The following is a 23,419-nucleotide window of genomic DNA, read 5'->3' as shown; positions in this document are numbered from 1 at the left end:
GTCAAAATTGATCATTAGATTTTTTATGACACAACAGTGGGGAGTGTTCCCACCTTCTGCTCTTTGTAACTTAACGCAATCTTTCCGTTTTTGAGTTTTGGACATGATTTTGGAGTATATCTTCGCAGTAGCGATTGACCGCAAAGTAAAGCTACCGGAAATGTACAACCCCACATCCGGTCTCAAACTAGGAAGTTAGCATTTTCTCGTGCACAGGGTCAATACGGTAATATTATGTTGATGCACAGTACGTATCACTCCGCGAGGCGCCTGCCTAATATAGCCGTAATGCTCCGACAATCCATCAAGCGGTGCGGCTTCATTGCTTAGCAAAGTCGTACTAAAACATTTGACAGATTTTCGAGCGCCGTGTACGACATAAAATTATTTCGAGGTCAGTAAACACAACCAGAATTCATACATAAGGCGCACGGGATTATAAAGGGCACTGTCAATTTTCAGAAAAATCAAAGGATTGATTTTAAGTGTGCCGTATTTTCCAAACAACACGGTAATAACGACGGCCCGCTAGCATGCTAGCTACCAAAAATAGTGCTTTGTTGTGTGTCTGACGGAAGAAAGCCAAACCAGTTCCACACCACTGAAGTTGCAGCATTTTTACAAACCAGTTCTGGTTCATCCGTTTCATTTAACGATCCACTTTCGCTCTTCTCATTCTGCGTCGCCGCCATGTGCGCATGTAAACATAGGCACTGCGCATGCGCGTTTTACCCATATTTAGGGTTGCCAACTCCCTGAGAAATAAATAAGGGACACCTCGTGGCCAGGGCCGGGCGACCCAGTTGTCTTCACCCTTCCCAGTGTGGTGAATTTTTTAGCTCTTTTTTTGTTGTGAAATTATTTTTTTTAACCATTTGACTTGAATTTGATTTAAGTAGATGCGTATTCTTTGTGATATCAACACATGGGAAACAAAAATCATTTAGCCATTTATTTTTAGCTCAAAATGACAACATTAACACAATAAAACAGGTCTCTTTCTTAAACAGAAGCCTGTCATGCTTAACTTTTGATAATAAAAGTAAATCTTTCTTTAAAAGAACTCTGTCCTGCTTAACTTAAAATTATATAAATTAATAGAAAACAATAGAAAGAAAAATATTCTTGTAACAGTGCACATTTAGTGCATTTAGTGCAATTGGCTTCAGCAGAGGCATTATTTCAGCTTTTGCTCCCGTTTGTAAACCCACTTGTTCCCATGATTACGCGTCATAACTCATCATCATTATTCATCTATGTATTACTTTTATGTATTACTCATCTATTTGTTGTAATCATCTATCCTTGCAGTTGTTTATTACACAAAATAAATTATATTATCACACTTCTGGCCACATAGCGCTGATATTCACTGCACATGCCCATTTTAACCTTAACCAGAGGGTTTAAAAACAAACAAACCAGTGTTTACCATATCTGGTTCTGCCGTGGCCTGGTAGACAAAAATTGGTTAAGGGTTCCCCGAGCTTTCACGCCCCTCATGTTCTTCATGTGCCCACCATTAGAAGCACGCCTATGGAAAAAGTGCGCCGGCACACAGTGCAGTGCGCTTTATAGATGTTATCGTGCACTTTTCCAGCCAGGTGTTTTCCTTTTCCCATTCTTCCCTGCACTTTTGCAGCCTTTTTTTCTTTCTCTGAGAGGAACAAACATTGCTGGTCTAATGCCTGGCTCACACTGTGCGATTTTTGGCCCATTTTGAGCCGATTTTTGAGTCGTGCGACCAATTTGGTGATCGGCCCGATTTTGGCCTTCATCGTGCATCGTGTAGTATACGTGGGGTAACGAGAAGCGATTAACACCTCACGACCAGCTCCCGATCATCAATCGCTCGTGAGGGTGTCACCGCAGCCGCTCACACTGCTCACGCGCAAACACGTAAACGTCGGTGAAAAAGACGGCGCAGCACGGCTGTGCAGCGTGTGATCTGGACTCAAGCGATGGAGGCACAACTTGTAGAACTTTGGAAAGCTCATCCGAGCCTTTTCGATGTGGCATCACCAAATTATCACGACCACAACAACCGTGAAAATAGTCGGATTTACATTGCTGCTCAATCACAGCTGCCTGATCATGTTTGTCATTAGTAATTTAGCAAAGTTGATGGTGGTGTGTGTCTGTGTGAGTGAAAGACAAAGAGGGAGAGCGAGCGACAGATTTTCTGTTATAACCTTCATTTTATGGAGGCACAGTGTGACTCAGGTCGCATCAGAGCATCGGGCGGTATAGTGTGAGACCTGCATCGTGACCTACGAACTTATAACCCATGCGAGCCAATCGTGCAGTTTGAAAATCGCAGTGTTTGCCCAGCTTCAGGTGTACTGTCGTCTGAGACTTGCACCGCAGTGTCGGCGTTTGTTTCCCTGTTGGCCATGCTTTTTGTTGTGGTCATCTGTTGTCTTCCGGTATTTTCTCCGCAAGCGACCTTTCCTCAACCAATGAGATGAGCGGTAATCTGAATTGTCATACTCGAATTGTCATAAGTGTGCTGTCAGCTCATTGGTCACAAAGCAGGGGCGGGGCTGGGAATTATGTTTTCAAACAAAGCGTTAATTACATTAAAACTTATAGACTACTTTTGATTCTCACTGTATTACGGGACAAAGTGCGTCCCTTATTAGCTCAATACGGGACGTGTACTTTTGTTTCTAAATACGGGACGATTCCGTTTTTTAAGGGACGGTTGGCAACCCTACCCATATTCTATCGCAATATTTCATTTTCCTGTCGTTGCCCAAAATTACACCGGTATTACCTTGAACGGTATGATATAGCCCAGCCCTACTAGTTACATGTGTTTAGAGCCAAATTCCTCGTATTTCTGATATTCACTAATTCAGATGATATTTTAAATGAATGTGCTGCATCTGGAAGTTCTTCTTGATATTGTAGGAATCAACCATCACACACAGATGTTGAGTCTTCAGGGTGAGGTTCAGATTCAGGTTCAGATTTATCCAGAGAGAACACATTTGTCCACACAGTCCATGCACTTTAACTTTACACTCAACATTTCCACTTTACTCTTAAAATAAAACACATAAATTAAATAATAATAGTTTCCCTTTAACCCCGGCCCCTTTGGATGCTGCCAAAAAGTTCTTGCATTCTGGAAAACTCTGGAAATAGTGCTGACCTGAACATCAATCCATACTAAATTTGCTTATGTTAAGAAAACCCAAAACATTTGTCCATCAGAGGAACACACAGGAACTTTTAGTTATCCAAATAATTCAAACGTACAAAACCGTGACTTGTGGCCTTCTGCACTGGTCCAGAGGATATTTAAAAATAATCACTCTCGAGTCCATCGGTCTCCTGCTAAATGCAGACAACATATACGCTTCCAAAACTGTGGATATGTTCAATCTGGCGAGAGTCTGTTGGTTAGGTAATTTGAAGCTAACATGCATCTGCAGTCAATCAATAGCCAAATAGCCAGACCAGGGTTCAATATCACTATGCCAAACCAAAAAACCCCCAAAACAAAGCAACTGCTTGAGAAATGTACCAGAGAAAGAAAAATACTCCTAAATTAAAACAGCTAGAACAGAAACTGTTTAGAAGTAAAGCGATTCCTGAACGTGATGTGGTGTGTGTTCCTCGCCCGCAGAAGAATGAGGACACAAAGTTCCCTGAAAAAAGGCTTTGATTGTCTCTGTGACTGACAGGCAGCACAGTTCTTGTGCTTTAAACACAGAGCTCTGCCAGACCCACGCCGCTGCTAAATGACAAACTTGTTAGCAGTCATCATTTTCTACTGCAGCCAAAGTACAATATCCAAGTCAGAAAGTGTACAAGCAAACAGATAACCTCAGCGTTTTTTGTTTCACATTAAATGAGCCTTTAGTAGAGGGCAGACTGTTGTCTGGGTTTTGTTAGGTCCAGCTAAAAGTTTGCAGAGGTGGTGGAGCCTTAAACATCCCTAACATTTTAAGGCTGCACTGATGAATCAGCAGAACACAAACGTTCGCCCTCGTCACTTATGACTGAATGGGGGTTTCCTGTTCCGATGAAAGGGGAAGCTGAATGAAGGTGTCTTCATTCGCATTTAAAGCAAGGTTTGCTTTTTTTTAAATTCCCTTTTCCTGCCTCACTGAAATATATCACGTAACCTGCATCTGACACCCTTACCGTAAATTTATCACACAACATAAAGGACAAACATCAGGAACGTGCTACAGTTTCAGTTTTCTTTATGAAGGTTAAGAAAGGTGTTGTGAAACCGACACGGACGGACAGTCAGAAAGCTGAGAAACACAAGCGTGGAAAGGTACGTCTTGACTGCATGGAGTTTCCCACTGACACAGGAAGCAAGTTTGGTTTCTAGTAACCAAAACTAAAAAGAGATGACAACTATAAACGCTTGTCCTACCCACCGAGCACCTGAGTCTCTCTAGGTTTTTCCTTTGGTGGCTTCCAGTTAACAACATTTCAACCCCTTCTTTTTTTCCACAGCTACGTTTAGACATTGTGTGGGTTTCAAGCCCTTGTGTTGATGTTTATAGACACTAGAAATGTATTTAATCTAGTTTCAAGTGCTAGTTTTAAATCAGTAGTATAAATAGGATGATTAAGACATATAATTAAACCTAACTAATAATATCTACTGTATGACCACTCATGTCTGTCTTTATTAATTTTGGACACAACATTCACAAACAGGGGAGTCTGTGTGGATAGAGGAGTCACTTCAGAACAGTGAAGCTGCAGGTCTACTCTGATCTCTGAATAGAAGTGTAGATCTTTCTGGTTTCCATTTGGAAGATGTGGCTACGATTAAGCACGATGAAAATATTTATAAATGGTGAACTTTTCAGGAGATCACAAAGAGATCAAACAGCATCTGACTCCATGTGTATCGAGTTCCAAATGTGATGGTACACAATGGACACTTCACGCTGCTCAACAGAACTGCTGATTCAGGTCCAAATCCATTCTGCAACCTCAGTTATCACAAAGTCATGTCTGACAACAACGTTTCAGAGCGCTGTCTTTGAAAGGCTTATCCGTTCTCAGTTTAAAACTCTTTTGAACTCTTTGAGGCCAAGACAGAGCGAAGTTGCTTGGCCTCAAAGTCACCACGAGACTTCGCGCCAACGCCAACAATGAAACAAAATGTGTTTCACAGCTTGTTTGGCTTTTCCAATAATCTAAACCAGGGGTGGGCAATCTCAGTCCACGAGGGCCAGTGTCCCTGCAGGTTTTAGATCTCACCTTGGGTCAACACACCTGAATCACATGATTAGTTCATTACCAGGCCTCTGAACCACTTCAGGACGTGTTGAGGAGCTAATTTAGCCATTTAAATCAGCTGTGTTGGTTCGAGGACACATCTAAAACCTGCAGGGACACCGGCCCTCGTGGACTGAGATTGTCCACCCCTGATCTAAACACTGTAACCTTGGTGGTATCGTACTGTGGCACGAACAATGTTTCTCAACTTTAATGCAGCTCCAGAGGCTAAGAGCAAGAGCCGAACGAACACCAAATAGGTCAAATGAAAGTCAACTCTAAATGTTTGTATGGCCCAATATACAAAATGTTAAACACCTTGATTTAGTTCGAAAAGTGGACCCTTTGTCATGTTATTGATACAAAATGACCGTTAGATTGATTTAAAATGCAGTCAGCACTATACTGTATGGAAGAAAAGATGAAAGCGGCTACTATAATGACTCAATCATAGTATCGTCGTGGCCTTTGAGAGAGAAAAGGAGTGAATGAGAGGGGAATTCCCAAAGACTGTCTTTTTTACACAACCTCTCTCTGTCTGATTCTTTTTTAAGTTTTGGTTCGTTAAGACTGGAGAAGTAGTTGGCCAACAATGTCAGCTAAATCTAATTCTACTTTAATGACATGATTACATGACAGATGACAACAGTTCTGGATGGAAAGCTGAAGCAGACTGTTCTTACTCAGTGACTCAATGCCAGTTAATGCCTTATCTATTCAATGTTCTCTTCCACTTCATATCTGATACTTGACATGTTTTAATTTAAAGATGGAGGCAAATACTTAAAAAAAAAATCACAGTCATGCCTTTAGCTCAAGGTTTAGATTAGCCACAGGCTCAGTGTAATCAGGTGAGTAAAATGTCAGACTGACTTGGCGTCAACGATGTCGTAGAGTTTCTTCAGGAAGTCGGTGTCCAGATGGTTGTGCTCTGCGGTCAGCGTGTGAAAGTAAACCATAACATACTCCTTCACTGTGATGTGGTCCATTACATGGATGAAGTACAACAGCGCCTACAGCACACGGGCAGAGGAAACAAATATACAGGATTACTGTAAATATTTATTTACTTACAGTTCTGTTAAAAAAAACAGATCACCCACATCTGATACATTTTCTTTTATAGTTGCAGCTTTTCCTATTTAAAAACAGACATATTGCATTTTGCAACAGGTACTGAGGAGTAAAATCAAACGTGCAGTGAACAAGGTTAAAAGCAGATCAACGTGACCTGTACTTGCTCACACATATTGCATTATTACGAGTACACAAAAAAATAAATCTGCACCATCTGTTACGTTGAGGTCCGACATGACTAAGATCACTAAAAGTGCTTCACTTTGACATATTGGCACACGTTACCTTTTCAACGTCAATGAGGGTCACGGGGATGTTTCGTCCAACCACGACCATCACTGTCCTGCCACATATATCCACGCCTGGACAAATACACAGTAAAGTGTAAAGACACTCAGACCCTGCAATTTTCTATTAATTTAAATACAGTATCACAGCATTGAAACAGAGCTGCAGATGTAGTAAGTGAGGAGTGTGGAGATACAGTCTGTGTTTGGCCCTCTGCCTACGGAGGTCATCTGGCCAACACTGAGTAATAGTTAGTTTTCCAGCAGTTCAGCCTCTGCGTCTGTGATTATGATCTGGACTTTTTGCTTGTAATCTGCAGTGAAATTCTTTGGAAGGCTGACTTTTGGATAAAACACATTTTTAAATGCATGTTCTCCAACTGTAATGTGCATTAGTGGCTGTATGACAGCCTTTGTTTCTTACTTGAATGCATACAGACCTACTTGTGTAGCATCACTACAAAATGTAAAATGTTTCTTTTGCATATTTCCCTAAAACAGTTAACAACATATAGAACATTTTTTTTTTGGAAAGACTTTTCTTGTGATACAAGTAAATTACATTAAATATATAGATTTAAATTAAATATTCTTTAATTTAAAACTATATATTTAATGTTAAAGCTTAAATGTACCCACCTCAAAACACGGCCTGAAAGTTCAAATGGGTTCAACCTTTTCCTCACTTGAGCTAACTGGTGCTCAACCTTGTCCTGGACTGTGTGCAACAACACTGCCTCCTACTGGTGATGACAGTCAATTGTGCCTTAGAGAGGACGAATTGCCTTGTCTCTTCATGCAGAGGCGAAACAGAAACTCTCAGGCGAGCACCCTTACAATACACGTGTCTGAAAACTGTCTTTTGGGTCCTGGTTTTGTTTCAGATCTACATTCAGACGTTGAAAGACTCCTTCAAAGATTGAATATGCACGTCCCATGCTCAAACACCTACCAGTTTGGTACAACGCTTTCAGCGCGGCGATGTCTGACAGGTCCTCTGCTCTCGCTCGACACAGCCAGCGACCGTAGCTGCAGGATTAAAACAGAAAGAGTATCTTAAATGTATGCATATAAATATATATATGAATATATATATAAATTACTGCCAAAACATCTAGTAAAAACCTATAAAAAACAAAAAAACTAAAAAGAACTTTTCAAGTGTTGAAATGTTTCAGTTAAATTTTAAGTGACAAACACTTACAGTGCAAACTGAAACAACAGTAGATAGATTAATAGAGTCATTCAAATTGTACTTATTTACAGTTTAGTAACTGAAGAAAATACTGCACTTGATTTTGTATGTGAAAACTTTAATACAGGCAACGTCAATGTTAATACAAGTGGAAAACACTTGAAGTATTATGTTATTACATTTATTTTAAGAAAAACATTTGAAAGCATCATCAAGTTATCTCACAGTTTGGTTGGACTCTTACTTTCTCTGGTGTTGCTTCTGCATGGCTGCCTCAGACATCTGTCCCTGTAAAATCAGTTTCCGCTGTTTGTCTACGTCGCCCTCCATCCGGGCGAAGGCGTGAGTCCCAACCTGACCCAGATCCAACTCCAGGCTGTCCTCTTCACATTCATCTAGACAAGCCGACAGATAAGACATCGTAATGAAATGCTGAACTTGTATCCGATACTACTTACAAAAAATAATTAATCCAGTTAACTCTGGCTTTTTAAAATAATCGTTTCCCCTCAAAACACTATCTGTGTACAAGTTTCAGCAAATTATAAATGCAGTAACTTTCTCATGTGTTTGCTTGTTTGTCCGTATTTATTTTATTACACAGATTCCAATCCATCTGCAAGGATGCCGTTACACGTGTGTGTGAAAGCGCTGCTATGAAGTCATAAACTCAACTGACAGATTCCAGGCTCGGGTTCAAGTCTGTTTCATTCCTTGTTTCTCCAAGACCACATGCACTGCTGCATGCATGTCTGTGCATTTTATCAACATCCAAATGGACATGTGCATCTGTCAGTGTGTATACATCAGCCTGTTGTTATTGGGTTTCACTCGCAGGCAGCCTGCTTGCTTTGGATCAACACCCCAAAGCCACATGTCGATGCTTTGAAGCATCAGGCCAGCAGGCACCACACTTGAGGTCAATCGAGGCAAGAGGCTCAGAATGGAAACCACAAACACTCACTAACACAGACGTTCCCAAAGTGTGGGGCCCGCCCCCTAGGGGGGGCGCAGAGCCATTGCAGGGGGGCGCGGCATGAAAAGGGAAAAAAACAAAAAAAACAAAACAACGCTTGGACACTGCTAGCACGGGGCGCCCACACAAACGCAAAGCAGGAGATGAAGCATCGCTGAATATGTTTCCAAACCAACTTCATTCTAAGCCAAAGACTAGAAAATATGGTGAAGCATATCTTCCCTTTGGCTTCACCTGCACAAGTGCCGAGGTAGGTCTCCCTGCAGAATTGGTTTTCCCTTCGTCGGGAGCAGCGCTGGGCTGTTTAAATCACGGACAAACAGTATCCCACATTCTTGATTTGTAGTTCACAAACACTTGTTGTAATGACTAACTACTCCTGACATTTTGGAGATGTTAGCTCTTTATACAGTAAAGTTACAGTGGGATACAAATAACATCAGGCTGATCCTGCCACGATTTGTTCCCCCAGTTCAAATCACGGACAAACAGCATCCAACAGTTGTTTATGTTTTTGAACCCATTTTGCAGAGGGATTTTTTGAAAAATGTATTGATAGCAATGTTAAATATTATTACACAGGAAAAAAAAAAACAACTACATGTAAAATAATTACACCGTGACGCCTCTGCCTTTGGAGGACGTGTTCTTGCGTGCGTGCGCGCGCGCGAGGGGGGTGGGGCGCGAACATTTTTCTTGTAAAACAAGGGGGGCCCAGCAAAAAAAGTTTGGGAACCACTGCACTAACACATGGGCCGGTGTTACTTTCACCAAAACCTAACATTTAGGGTGCAAGCAAAGGCTTAGTTGAGGTAAACTAAAGAGGTCATACAAAATCCAGTTTATGTGGAGGGTTTAAAAACTCAAAATTTCTGTTTGTCCTTTTTGTTTTTATTATTTTGCTATTTCTACAGAACTGTTGGGCCTCGATTACTTTCAATAAAGACTACTTGGTCTGCATTTAGCAAGAGGACAAATAAAATGTTGGGAGATTAGAAAAGCTTTGAGGTGCTTCAAAACAGTTTCTCTATTTAGAGTTCTGAAAGTTTCTCGAATCTTCCTTTGTTTGATAGTCGTGTGCTGATCACATCAAACTCTTTCTTTTAGGAGAACACTTTTGTTCAAGGGCTTTGAGACAATCATTGTGACGAGGCATCATGCTGGTTAAAATCTGTCTGCGATACTTCTACGTCAGGTTATACAGCGTCTCCATTCTCATGTCCTGTCAGTGCTTTACTACAAATAAAAACAATCATGTCCTGACACTTCAGGAGCCTGAAGGCAGATGCAGTCTGATTGACTCACAAAAACAACCTGAGCTCCAAGTTAATCATTATCCAGAGTGTCATCTTCACACTGTATTTAATGAGTCAGCTCAGATGTTTTATGGTTCGGTTGGTGAGTGAGTGAGAAACAACATGAATGACTGACAGCCTAAAAAGCCAAACGGCTGACTGCTCGGTCATTTAATCTCACCTCCTCCCACAGAGAAATAGACTATTTCAACTTGACAATTAAGTTCAAATGAAAAGAAAAGCTTTTATTCTACAAATTCAAACTACAGGGAAGAAATGTTTTGTTTCTTTTCAACTGAAATGAAAGTGAAGCATGTAGTGTGTCCCTTTCCGGGAAGGCTGCACCTTCAATGCTTCCTGGTTTCTCTGTGATGCGGATCCGTCTTTCTGGAACCACTGGTTCACCCTCAGAATTGCCGATGTCAGCTGGGATGAGAGGCAGGCAAGCCTTTTCTTCTCCCTCACAGCGTGGGTAGTACAGAGGGAGTAACTTCTTGAACACAGACTGAAAGAGCACAAATATGAATATATATATATATATATATATATTAGTGATTAATATGCACATGGCTAACTTAATGCAGCTGGTTTTAAATAAGAGGAACATGCAGGTTCAGTGTTTCCTGTTGGTCTAAACTAAAGACAAGAAGTCACACAAACCTCCTCTGTGTCTGAAACTGCAAACACCACCGTTTCTATGCTGTTTCCATGATTCTCCAAGAACCGCCGCACTGTCCCTACAAACACATTTGTTTTGGTTTATTAAAGATAACACAGACAAATAACAGCAAATCTGAAGTTTACAGAGAACTGCAATTTTTCTATGACTAAGAAGAGGATGAAACCAACTGAGATGCGTCCTGTAGTGTGGACCTGTAGTCGTGTATTTAAGTGAACAAACATTTTGCAAATAAGCAGAATAATTACCACATATTGTTCTCTTTGGGTGTTCACTGAACTAATACACTCAACTATGACCCCTGTATATCCAGTCTTACATTCAGTTCAGTTTTTGTGGTCATTTTACAGCCAGTAGTAGCTTTAACTCCAGAGGTGTGTAAGACTTCTGTTTGAGTGGATCTGAGTGATTTCAGGGTGGCAATCTAACCTCTTAGATTAAATTCCACTGTTTTGAATTTGGGCCGATTACAAGCTTGGGGAGTTCAATTTTCCAAAGGGGTCACATGAGAAATTGGGATTTTGGTGGAGGGCTGGACCGATAAACTTACAAAGAGACATAAAATTAATATTGAGCAGAACTGAGTTCACTGGTGGGGGTCTCCACAACATGTGACCCCATGGGAAAATCACCCACTGCTGGTGTAGTATGTGCTTGTACAATTATTTGACCTTGTATGGAATATGTGACTAAAATAAGTGTCACTCCAATAAAAACCTGTGTGTGTGTGTGTGTGTGTGTCTTACTCAAAGCAATGTGTGTTGCATCCTCCAGAGGATAACCTCTTTTGGTTGTGGTCACCACACAGAAGCCAACTGATGCCATTGACTGCTCTCTGTGGTGAAAAATGAAGAAATACAGTCTCACATACTGCACATCACATCTACAGTACACACTGACTATACAATGTCAAATGTGACATAAATCATTCCCAATATGTCTACATGTTGTCAATACAAACAATGGTTCAATATAGCACCTTCAGATCCCTCTATTGACCTTGAAGAAAGGTCAGAGGTCAAATGTGACATGATATTTTAAACCTTCATATGGCACTTTCTATCTGCTGACAATACACACCAACTCGTAACAATCGTAGTTTTGAAGTTCTCAGGCTTTTCGTCAGTTTTTGACCAATAAGTCATTGAGTTGACCTTGAAGATCTTGGTGGAGACAAATTTAAGACAAATTTGAAGGGATTATTATGGACCCCACTCTACAGTTCATTCAGAACTTATCAAGCTGTTGTGTTTATAAACAGAATGACACGTCTTGTTAGACCTCACCTCAGCCTTTGATACAGTCAACCATACCATCCTGATAAACAGACTGAGAGACCTGGTTGGGATGTCTGGCTCTGTTCTAGACTGGTTTTCATCTTATATATCTGAAAGAAGCTTAAGTGTGTCTGCAAACCAGATCATGTCAGAATCTACAGAGTTGTTGTGTGGAGTTCCTCAGGGCTCTGTGCTGGGACCTATTCTGTTTTTAATATACATCCTTCCTTTAAGCCAGATAATACAGCAGTTTCCTGAAGTATCTTATCATCTTTTTGCTGACGATATTCAGCTGTATTATTCTTTTAAGCCTGCTGAAGCTCATAAGCTCTCCAATCTGATTGACTGTTTAACCAACATTAAACAATGGTTGAACAATAACTGCTTACAGCTAAACCCGGCCAAAACAGAAACTTTGATTATTGCACCAGACAGTGCAATACCTGATATTAAACGGCGACTGGGTGACTTAGGTTCCTCACAGAAACATAACCTTAGAAACTTGGGTGTCATTTTTGGTGAAGCTTTTGCTTTGGAGGGACATCTAAATCAGACAGTAAGAACCTGCTTTTTTCACCTGAGGAACATTTTTAAACTTAGATCCATCGTGTCAACAAGTGAACTCGAGATGATAATACATGCTTTTATCTCTACAAGACTTGACTACTGTAACAGCCTGTTTACTTGTCTAACCATGAAAGGGCTAGCCCGCCTACAGGTTGTTCAAAACTGCAGCGAGGCTACTGACCCGCTCAAACAAGGGAGCTCATATGACCCCTGTGTTAAAGTCGCTGCACTGGCTACCAATCAGATTCAGGTTCCATTTTAAAATTCTAGTTTTAACTTTTAGAGCATTGCAGAGACAGGCCCCCCCCCCCCCCTACATTGCTGATCTGATTCATACACATACCTCCACTCGTAACCTGAGGTCAGCAAACCAAAACCTTTTAGTGGTCCCCCACACTCGTTTTAAAACCCGAGGGGACCGATCTTTCCAAGCTGTTGCACCCAGATTGTGGAATGCACTTCCCCTATTTCTACGGGGTTTGGACTCAGTGGAGACCTTCAAAAAGCAGCTAAAGACATTTTTATTTCAAAAAGCTTTTAATTAAACCAGGGATTTTATGATGGATTTTATGACTTTACCTTGTAAAGCACTTTGTGACATATGTCTGTGAAAGGTGCTATATAAATAAACTTTACTTACTTACGTACACTACCAAAAACATAACATCCTTGATGGAGGTAAAAATGTAATTCCATGTAAAGAAAATGCTGGCAGCCGCCAGTGCTACCCCTCAGTTTTCTAGTAGACAAACCTATGGTATCAATTTGAAAGTCCTAGGTGACCTACGCGAGTTATCGCATTTGCAAGATTTTCAGAAAACTTGTCCTCTGACCTTGAGTTTGAGATTCAAATTCCTCCAAGATTTTTAGTAGATACACGTATGGTATTCATTTAAAACTCCTGCCATGTTCTTGATTTATCGCATTCACAAACTCAGGTGTCCATGCTGCCTGCCCACCTGAGGGAGGCGTGACAACAATCTCTGACCAGCCTTTTTACAGCTGAGGGGTAAAAACAAAATACTAAATACCTCCAGTACTACTATTTAAATTTTGCCCGTCTGACTTTTTCCGTCTTAGTGGGTTCAGCCTTCTTCCTTAAATCATCATCACTGCTCTCTCCACTTCATCATATACTGCAAACATCTATATCACCAAGCAGATCAGGACAGAAACAGCACAATCTGGTCTGTGAAATATTGATTAGGAAATTGTGGATTTTAATCTGAAACACTGTTTTTTTTTGGGGGGGGGTTGTTTTTAATTTATCCAATGAGTTCATATTTTACAGATGGACTTAATGTTTTTCCATCAACCTTTAAAACGGATCCAACTTTTCTAAAATCAGTGTTTCTGTAATCTGAAAAGTTTGAACGCTCAGTCACTTTCATTCAGTGACTGTTTACTGCTGCCTTCTGACAGAGAATGAAACAGATGAAATTTGTGAAAGTCCGATTTCTGCCAAGTTTAGCACGTGGACTGAATTATAAGTTGCTGATTCTTACGCAGCCAGCTGCATGATGTTTCTGTAGCAGCTGTATAGTGAACTCTCTGCTGCCGTCCTGTATTTGGCTTTGTACTTTGGCCCCACGGTGTGGATGATGAACCGCGCTGCTAGGTTGAAGCCCTTGGTCAGCTTTGCCTCCCCAGTGCGACATCCTGGACACAAACACACAACAAGATTATTATATTTATTATTACATGTTAAATAAACTCTCATGACTGTTGATCCAGCAAATACACATGTGAATCAGAGAGCCGACAACTGAGTGCATGAAAGGGAAAACTGTTTTCCTTTGACAATTAAATTTGCTGATTAAATTTTCTGGTGTGCTAACCACACAGAGGTTTTTATTTTGAGCACCAGCTTCTTGAAATACTGCATCTTAAAGCATCAATATATATATATATATATATATAATAATGTATATATTTTTAGGTGGCGTTTTTTTGATAAAAAGACACTTTCAGTGTGTTGGGGTAAACACCAGTAATGAGACCTTTTATGTACTTGGGACGTCTGAAAAGCCAATCTCAAAAACACTGCCACATATTGTTGTTATTGTTGTTATTATCCACAGTGATGCAGATAATTGAATAAGAAACCCAGACATCTTTGCAGGGTTCAGATTTGGATTTGTTCCTTGAAATTGGGGCTCAAACTTCAAAGCATATTACTGGAAGCAATTCTGCAGAAAGTACTTCCAGTAAAAACTGGGCTCCTGCTTCTAAGTAGACCGTCTTTAACAACAACGGCTCTGTTTCTGGAAACAATGTTTTAGATGACTTTGAAAATGAAATGAAAATGCACAATGGTGGTGAAAAGTCAGAATCAGAGATCTCATCTCAGCTCTAACAATCTCATTTGCACGATCAAGAAGCCAGAACATACTTATTTGTGTGTTATCAGTACTTTCAGCAGCTGTAGAGACTTGATAAAAGTTACTCTGTATTAGAGTGCCAGCGGTAGTGCCAGCGTGACATCAGGTGACTGGTTATATTTAACACTCCCAGTGATATCTCTGAGAAGATCAAAGTGAAATCGAGCTCGTTTCAGCAGTTTAACCTCCCACGTCTACCTTTGAGTTTAAGCAGCTCGTCTCGGAGCTCGGGTCCTGCCAGCTGATGGATGCTGTCAGACGTGGGGTTCTTGTCGTTTAGCGACTCGTTGCTGGTGTTCACGACGGCGGTGCAATTCAGCAGAGCAATGTCACCAACACTGTGGGGAAAGAAAAAGAAAAAAAAATCTATTTAATTAAACTATACAGAGTAAATACGAATGATATGGCGTCTAAAAAAATGTTGTGATGTCATTTTGCCAAAGATGTTTTACACTTTTTTTTGCCATAAAACGATGTTTTGTATAAGTTTGTTATTCTGTATTTTCTAGGTGTGGAAATGTTTTGAACAGGGACGCTATTTTTGAATAGTTTGACGCTGTATGCAGCTACAACAGATTTACAATGAAACAATAAAGTTGCAATCTAAATGCAAACTTTGAGCTTCAATTCATGCGGCTGAAGAAAAATACTGGACTAACCATTGAGGAATAACAGTGTCTCCTATTATTATTATTATATATCACTGCCTCCCAGCTCCTAAACAAAAGCTATTTCACAGAGCTGAGCTATTTCTTCTTTATTTATTGAAAATTAAGTGGGTAAACTGTCTTGAGTTTATACCAAGTGTTGTAAGTTGTACCTGTGAATCCATAAGCAGTATTCTAAGGCGCTCTCAAAACAAGTGGAACAAAGGGGGTGAAAACAAAAGAAATCCATTAGAAAGTTTGCGGGAACATCAAAGGCCAATTTAGAGCCAAGCGAGATCAGGTCAGACTTCTTAGGGCTTCAGTTCACTTCTTACTGGAGTACAGTGCAACAATAACTCTGTGACAGCAGATCAACATGTACAAAACCCACAGCGTGCTGACCAGTCAGCTGACTGGAAAATTGCATCACCGCCATCATTCATAAAAGCTCTAACGTGCATGCTATTAGATGGTCTATAGATTTCCCATTCTGCCTTCAAGCTATTTTACTGTCTTATAATTTCTAATAGAGCGATTCTACAAGAGGTCACATAGGACGATTACTTGTTAAGCTTACATAAAAGTTACAGAAAAGCTCCCTGTCTGTTTGAAATAGTTTTTTCCCCTCTTTACTTTTATTTACTCAGTATAACAACAGAAGGTGTGCGGCTGAAAGAATGGGGATAAAATTAGCTCATAAGAAACCATCTACCAGCTCTAGACGATGGAGAGAATATGGCTGGAAAAATGTGATTAGGTTCTTTATTACTCCTTATATCAAAAGCAAGCAGCTGAAAACACCACAACGATGCTGGAGATTATGTGGAGACTGGGACGCCAATCATTCTCATGTGTTTTGGAAGTGTAAAAATATCAAACCTTACTGGGAAAGCATTGTGGTAACAATGAACAAAGTGCTGGGGTATGACGTGCCGTGTGAGGCACGAGTAAAGTATTTTGGAATATGGGAAAATGTAACAAAGGAGGACCATTACTTGTTCAAAATTATGTTGTTGTCAAGCAAAAAGGTAATAACAAAAAACTGGCTGAAAAGTGACCCTTTAAAATTGGAAGAATGGACTGATGTAATCGAGGACATATATATAATGGAGAAAATGACCTACACTTTGAGACTGAAATCTGACAAACACCGAAAACAGTGGACAAAATGGATAGCCTATAAGACTCACTCAGCCCCATAAGGCAGGGACCTCTCCTCGTTGTTGTTGTTTATTTTTTTTTCCTCTTCCACAGATTAGGTGTCCTTTACTCTTTTTAGTTTGTTTCTTTTGTGCTCCTTTTTCATATTTTTGTTTGCATGTACTATAAAATTGGAAAAAGTACAAAATAAAAAGTAAGAAAAAAAAAGAAACCATCTAAATAACTATTTAAAGTCTTAATTACAGCGATTAAGCCCTTTTACTTACACGGTCTGCATTTTTCCTTCCAGGCTTTTGATAGACTTTTATAACATAACGCATTTTCAGTCAAAGTGTTTAACGTGCCCACATTCACCGAAGGGTTTCTTTTATGAATATCGGATAAAAGCACCGTACAGTATGTATGTCCTACACATACACATTAACTGCAGCAGGTATACTGGACTATAGCATGCATTATACTTTTAATCTCATCTCTCTCTAACAATATTTTGTATGGACGATCACGTTTGAGTCATCATACGTTTCCAACATCGCCCCTTTTGGGAACGCCGTTGTAGCTACATGGTTAAACAGAAGGCTAGTCTATCGTTGTTTTTGGTCTGAATTAATGTAAGTGAAACAAAGATATCCTGGGTATGTTGAAAGTTTTTCACACTACAGGCTCCAGAGGTGCCAACATCAAAGGATCAGAAAGAGGAAATCTGCTATTTGGTAATGTCTGCGGGTTTGAAACTTTTTACAAAGAATAAAAAGAAAAAACTAATTCACTGGGTTTTTAAAAAGTATTATTTGGGTAACTCATCCATTTGAGTACTGTGAGAATGATGTTTTTGCACAGTCACTTGGAAATAGAAGCTAAAAATCTGCACTTTATTGTTGCCTTTTAAAAACTATTGTGTTGGCACAGAGAGTTAAAATTATGAAAACTTTGTACTGATGTTCATTATCCAAGTTGCTTTATGTGACTTTTACTCACAGTCATCACTAGGGATGGGTACTGGTATCCGGTGCCATGATGGCACCGGTTCTGACATAAACGGTAGTAACCAGACCGAAAAGCAGCGCACATTTTGGTGCTTTATTTTCCTGAGCTGTGATACACTTTAGATTCTAGCCAATCATTTTACGTTTCCGAGGATAGTAGGCGGGCCCAAGTACGTACGTTCTTTTAGAGCAGAGCTACAGATTAAAAATGTCCAAGGCGAAGCGGTCAAAAGGCTGGCTGTACTTCACAGCAAAAGATGCAAACTCAGCAGCTGCAACAAGTGCTTTAAGCTGATACTGTGATACTGTCAAAGGAGGTAACACCTCAAATCCGATGAAACACCTGGCGACGCATAGCATTTTTTTTAAAAGCCGAAAAATGCGCCGTATTTGATAGCTTGCTGCGAGACCTCACACCGTGCACATGTACTGCGGGTGTGGTGCCTGTTAGCGGACCCGGAGTTTGCAACATCCCCCAAAAACCCGAAGAGGAGAGTCCTGGCCCCTAGCCCTGCCAGTGTAGCAGAAATGATGAGGATGATGATGGCAGCAGCAGCCGTTCTTCTCTGCGTGAGTAGCTTAATGTTGTTCGTGTGTAATTTACGTTGAGTAGGCTAACCACGTTATTACATTAATGCATGTAAGGTGAACTAGCAAACACCATCATAGCTACATGAGGCTGTCTTTTTGTTTGATGGCAGATACTCCCTTCACCCTGGCCAAAATGACCAAAGAAAAAGTGGAAAACAGTTAAACATGAGAGGTTTTTGGACAAAGTTTGTGTTTTTTCCATTGTTTAAGCACTGCTTCCAGCCAAGAGTGATACCATATATGCCCTATAGCTGCAGAAAAGGCTAACATTGTTATCTTTAAAAAAAAACAACAACAACAGCTGAACATGAGAGGCTTTTGGACAAATTTTGTGTTCTCCATTCTTTAAGCACCGGTTTGAGCACGGTTTAAGCACCGGCACCGTTTCAAAAGTACCGGCTTGGCACCGGTATCGGATAAAACCTAAACGATACCCATCCCTAGTCATCACCAGGCCCCAGTCTCCAGTAACAGCCCAGTGGTAACCAAAGACTTTTTCTTTACCTCTAACAGTAACAGTGATCGAGGGATCAAACATACTGCAAACATTTAGACCTTGAAGACATTTGGCGAAACTTTAATGCTTATTTTAATACCTGAAGTCTACCCTTTGTTCAGAAGCCCTTCAGGTTGTGTTAGGAAAAAACAATGAGGAAATGCATGTGTCGACAGTGTTCGATCACGAGACATATTCAGCAACCAGGACCACGGAGGAAGAGTTGTGTATTTCTTTTGTTCAGCTCATTCCTCCTAGCTCAATTACAGATGAGTAACCAAATCAAGTCAAGCAGGATGCCTGCAAACAACAGTGAAACAGATCTCGTGCGAATCCCCTGTTCCTGTTTTGTCAAATGCTGGCTTCTGTATTAAGTCTTAGAGCAGATATATCCTAAACTAATGAAACGTCCTCTCCCCATTTATGAACAAAGTCATTTAACAACATATAGTACCAAGTGTGCGCTATCAGAGTATCCATGAAAAGCACAAGTTCATTTTAAAACAATAAAAATAGCAACACATTGACAGAGTTATATCATGACTATGACATAAATCAACAAACATTACTTACAGGAAGAGAAACATTGCTACAAGATCCTGTGAAGAACTTCAGTGTGATGATGCTTTGAGGTCCAATGACATTGACTCTGACATTTAAACCAACCATAAAGTAAATAAAATAGAATTATTTGTATTTAATTACTCTATAAATGACTTTCTGTCAAAAGAAATGACCCAACAGCTCTTTATCTATTTAATGAGACACTATTAAGACTTTCAATACCTTCAGATACCTTGCTTGGACTTTACTTTTTAACCACCATGGGTTTAAAAGTAAGTCTGAGAAAGTAGTGAAAGAAAGAAAATCCAAGCTATAGTCATATGGAACCTCTGATATTAGCTCAAAAATAGTCATTCTTTGTCATTCTAGCTGCTGGAAGCTTTAAAAGCACCACTGCTCGAGGGTCAATTCCTCTCAAATCCTGGTCATGCTATTGTGGCAGGAATGTGCGTGCTCTTGATGACTGCTCAAGGGAAGGCTGGCACCACAACAAGGCTCCTAAAGAAAAACTGCTGCCAAGTCGGGCTCCACATAGTCATGCGTTTCTCTACAAAGAAGATTTACGAGGTTATGGACTCTGAACAGGTTTGTATGAGCACATGGACGCACAAGCAGCCTTTACTAATACTACTATATGATACTGCTAATATCAATACATTAATATTACTGCCCTTTTTTTAAGATGTATCTAGGATCACACACTTTGCTTAAATGACAGATGATTGATAGCGATTACCAGAATACAGAAATATGCATCCAAAAGTGTGTTTGGATTAAGCAGCCAAGTGCTCAAAGTCAACCACTGTGAGTTGGGTTCTCTTTGGTTAAGGTGGGTGGGAATACACACACAAGTGAAACTTTTGTGGGCAGTGATCTGATTTACTGATAGTTTCGGTATGATTGGTCACTTTCTCAAAAGCAATGACACACACAGCAGCTTTATCTTACTGCAAAGAGCAGATTTTCATCACTGTGTTAAAAAAAGAAGAAATTTAGTATGACATAGTTACAAAAAATACATCATATAGACCACCAAAACCAGTTAAAGCTACAAGGTAAATATACTTTCTAACTTTAGTTATTTCATTGCGACATTTTTACTTGAATGACTATATGATTCTGTGTCTATCTTTGTTAAGCACTCGCTAAATGTGTAGGAAGAAAGAAACCGTGGCTGACGTTGTGACCTCTTATAAAAAAGACAGATTTCTACAGAGCAGCAACAATGTGAAGAAACAGCGTGACTCACAAGAGGATGATCTTGCGGTTGATATCTGGTCTGCAGGGGAAGGGTGAGGGGAAACTCTGGCTGAGCATGCTGTGGCTCCGGACCAGCCGCTTCTCCTCGCCATCATTGTCCAGCTGCTGCTGCCATGTGGGAAGAGTCTGGATATCCACAAACTGGGAGCGAGCACCCAGAGGATCCATCCCCATCTGGCACTACAAGCCTCGAGAGGATCACCAACTAGCTGGGCTGCAAGTACAAGTACAAGATAAAGTCATTTGCCTATTTCCAGTGTCTCCCTGTGGCTTTGACAGACAAAAAAATAATAAAAATCTAGATGATTGTGGAAATGAACAGTGCTCATTTGCTGTGCTTTTGAGAAGATCTGCATTTTGGTTTATTTTCACAGGTAATCAGTCTATCCTAGCTGTGATCGGGCCACAGGTCACCAGTATGTTGCAAGGCTAACACAGAAAACCTGACAACCCATTTATGTTCACATTCACACCGATGGCCACGTTAGGATCACTGATTGGCCTTAACCCCATAAATGACTCAGGGAGGAAGCTGGAGCACCCACACAAACACAAGGAGAACACAGAAAGGTGCAGGCAGGGAGAACTAACTGGCAAAAATGACATTATCTTTGAAAACTTGAAGGGTAAAAACAAAACCTATGATTTTGTTAAACATGTTTCAAGGATTGGATCTTTGTGCAAAACCCAGTTCAAGGGTGTTCCAGTCTCCTGGAGGTGGCTCTGGCCTCCAGAGACCTGTTCGGTAGCTATGAGGAGGCCATTACAGCATCAAGAAGACCTAATAAGATCACTTAACAGAGCAGTTACTTAGCATATGAAAAATAAAGTCAGCTCTGAAATAAACTGTTTAGAATAAAGAAGTGTTTAAAAATTCAAACCTATAAGACTGAGATGTTATTTTTTTTCTATGCAAATACATATGTAACATGCATCCTGTTAATCTATCTAATAAACTGATCTGTAGGAGTCTGTAATGGAGCCACATTTTTACTATGTCAGTGACCTACATAGGTTTTACTTATCTCCAGGTCTTCAGACAGTTTGGAAGAAGTACAAAATATGCACGTGACTCTGAGTACACAACTGTCAGACAGACAGCACTGCTGAGCTCGGCCAGCCTTTTTAACAGCACACATTTCAACCTGGTTTACTGAAACACTTAAAGGAACTCAGGAATCATTATTATAAAGCTTTCCCTGCAATGAAAAGTCAAGATGTTTGTCATGAAGCAGGTCTACGGATTAGAGAGCAGAAAACCAGCTGTCGAGTCCCATTCCTAATAACGACCTAGAGTAAAGACGGACCTTTCAAACTACATGCACGGCTGCCACCAGTCTGATTCCAGACACACATATCAGACCATCTCTGATTAACGGCGGCAAACTCAACAAGAAACCCTCATGTAATAACATTATCACCAGATAAAAGCTGGGCGCTTCTTTGAATACACGTATGACAGTAGTCCCTTTGTTCACACATGAAACACCATATAAACCCCAGCTCGAGATAAAACCATGTCATGAGCACGACAGAACTCGTGAGCCTTAAATAAGTTCAGTGTAACGCAGAAAGTTATTTTTAATAAGCTGGTTGAGCTGTTTTTGTTTGTAATTTTCTGATTTTCTTGCAGTTAATTTGTGGCAAATTGAATACTTTTACTTACTTTTTGTAAATTAAATAAGCAGTTTGAAGACATGGCATTTGGCATGTTACTACTCCATTAGCTCTGTAACAGCTGCATTTCATTAAAATAATCAAACATGTGTGATAAGCATCCGTCACAAGAAATTAATCATCTGTCTCTTACTAGGTAAACTTCTTTCTCTTCCGAAGCATTTCTATGTCAGGCCAGAAAAGCAATAGTCTCTTTATAAATCGATAAATAGTGCACTTTGGTCAGAGTGTTTCAGAAACCAAACAGACAGTTACCCACCTAGCAATGTATTTCCTTTACAGGGGTGATGTCACGCCAAAATTATAAAAGGAACAATTAAGAAATCTTGACACGACACCATATAAAATCAAGACGTGATGTTCATCCTCAGGGTCCTCATACTAACAAGCACAAATACTGCAAATGCAGTCAAAAAGTAAGTTTCAAAGTGCCAAATACAAGGATTTGCACATTTAGCAACCATGCTAAGAGCTGATTGTTGCGGCGTAAAGTCTCGAGTATTAAAAAAAATCAACATCCCGTTAGGCTTTTCAAAATAAACTTCTAGAAATTTTTTCATTTAGCTACATTTCAAAAACTACATTTCATATAAGTATGACAACTACATTTTCCCATTTTCTTTGACCTAATTCGTTAATTTCTGAACATAAACTTGTCTGCTTGCATCTTTTTGATCTCACTTATTACATTTATTTCTCAAGTTTCATTAATAAAGTGCTGTGAATGATTAAAAAACGTTTCTGCTAGGTACTTGGATTAAACAAATCGAGTGACCTCCTGCATTAAAAAAAAAACACCCAAAACATATACATATACATTTCCTTTAATAGGGTACAAATGCACCTTGTTAAAGAATTTCTTCTGTTTTAGTCCCTCCTTTAGAAAAAGCCAGTTAGGACTCCATTAATTATGTGTTTCATTAATTTTATCATTATCAAGTAGTTAGTGAAAGTCTGTTCTCCCTCTCTCTACAGTGGCGGTCCCATGTATGTGTTACATGTTGGAATTACAAACGAAATACAATGCCATGTGAGTATGATCATTCT

General features: G+C 40.0%; 1 protein-coding gene across 3 annotated transcripts in view; it reads right to left on the bottom strand.

Annotated features, from left to right (window-relative positions):
* The window catches only part of gdap2 (ganglioside induced differentiation associated protein 2), a 36,289-nt gene extending 13,400 nt beyond the window's left edge, over nt 1–22,889 (bottom strand). The window contains exons 1-11 of one of the 3 annotated variants that reach the window (XM_085135754.1): nt 22,632–22,889; nt 20,685–20,909; nt 15,189–15,328; nt 14,115–14,268; nt 11,512–11,600; nt 10,747–10,823; nt 10,432–10,591; nt 8,060–8,210; nt 7,573–7,649; nt 6,619–6,695; nt 6,130–6,269 (exon numbers count right to left, since the gene is read on the bottom strand). In XM_085135754.1, coding sequence (XP_084991880.1) covers nt 6,130–6,269; nt 6,619–6,695; nt 7,573–7,649; nt 8,060–8,210; nt 10,432–10,591; nt 10,747–10,823; nt 11,512–11,600; nt 14,115–14,268; nt 15,189–15,328; nt 20,685–20,869 — 1,250 coding nt within the window. In that variant the 5' untranslated portion in view covers nt 20,870–20,909; nt 22,632–22,889. Of the gene's footprint in view, nt 1–6,129; nt 6,270–6,618; nt 6,696–7,572; nt 7,650–8,059; nt 8,211–10,431; nt 10,592–10,746; nt 10,824–11,511; nt 11,601–14,114; nt 14,269–15,188; nt 15,329–20,684; nt 20,910–22,361; nt 22,463–22,505; nt 22,603–22,631 lie in introns of those variants that run through there. The other 2 variants (XM_085135756.1, XM_085135755.1) reach the window with 2 other exon arrangements.
* Between the last annotated feature and the right edge of the window lie 530 nt (nt 22,890–23,419).

The sequence above is a fragment of the Neolamprologus multifasciatus genome, chromosome 16 (assembly GCF_963576455.1).
Source record: "Neolamprologus multifasciatus chromosome 16, fNeoMul1.2, whole genome shotgun sequence".
Classification (NCBI taxonomy): Eukaryota; Metazoa; Chordata; class Actinopteri; order Cichliformes; family Cichlidae; genus Neolamprologus; species Neolamprologus multifasciatus.
This window is presented reverse-complemented; position numbering and strand designations above follow the sequence as displayed.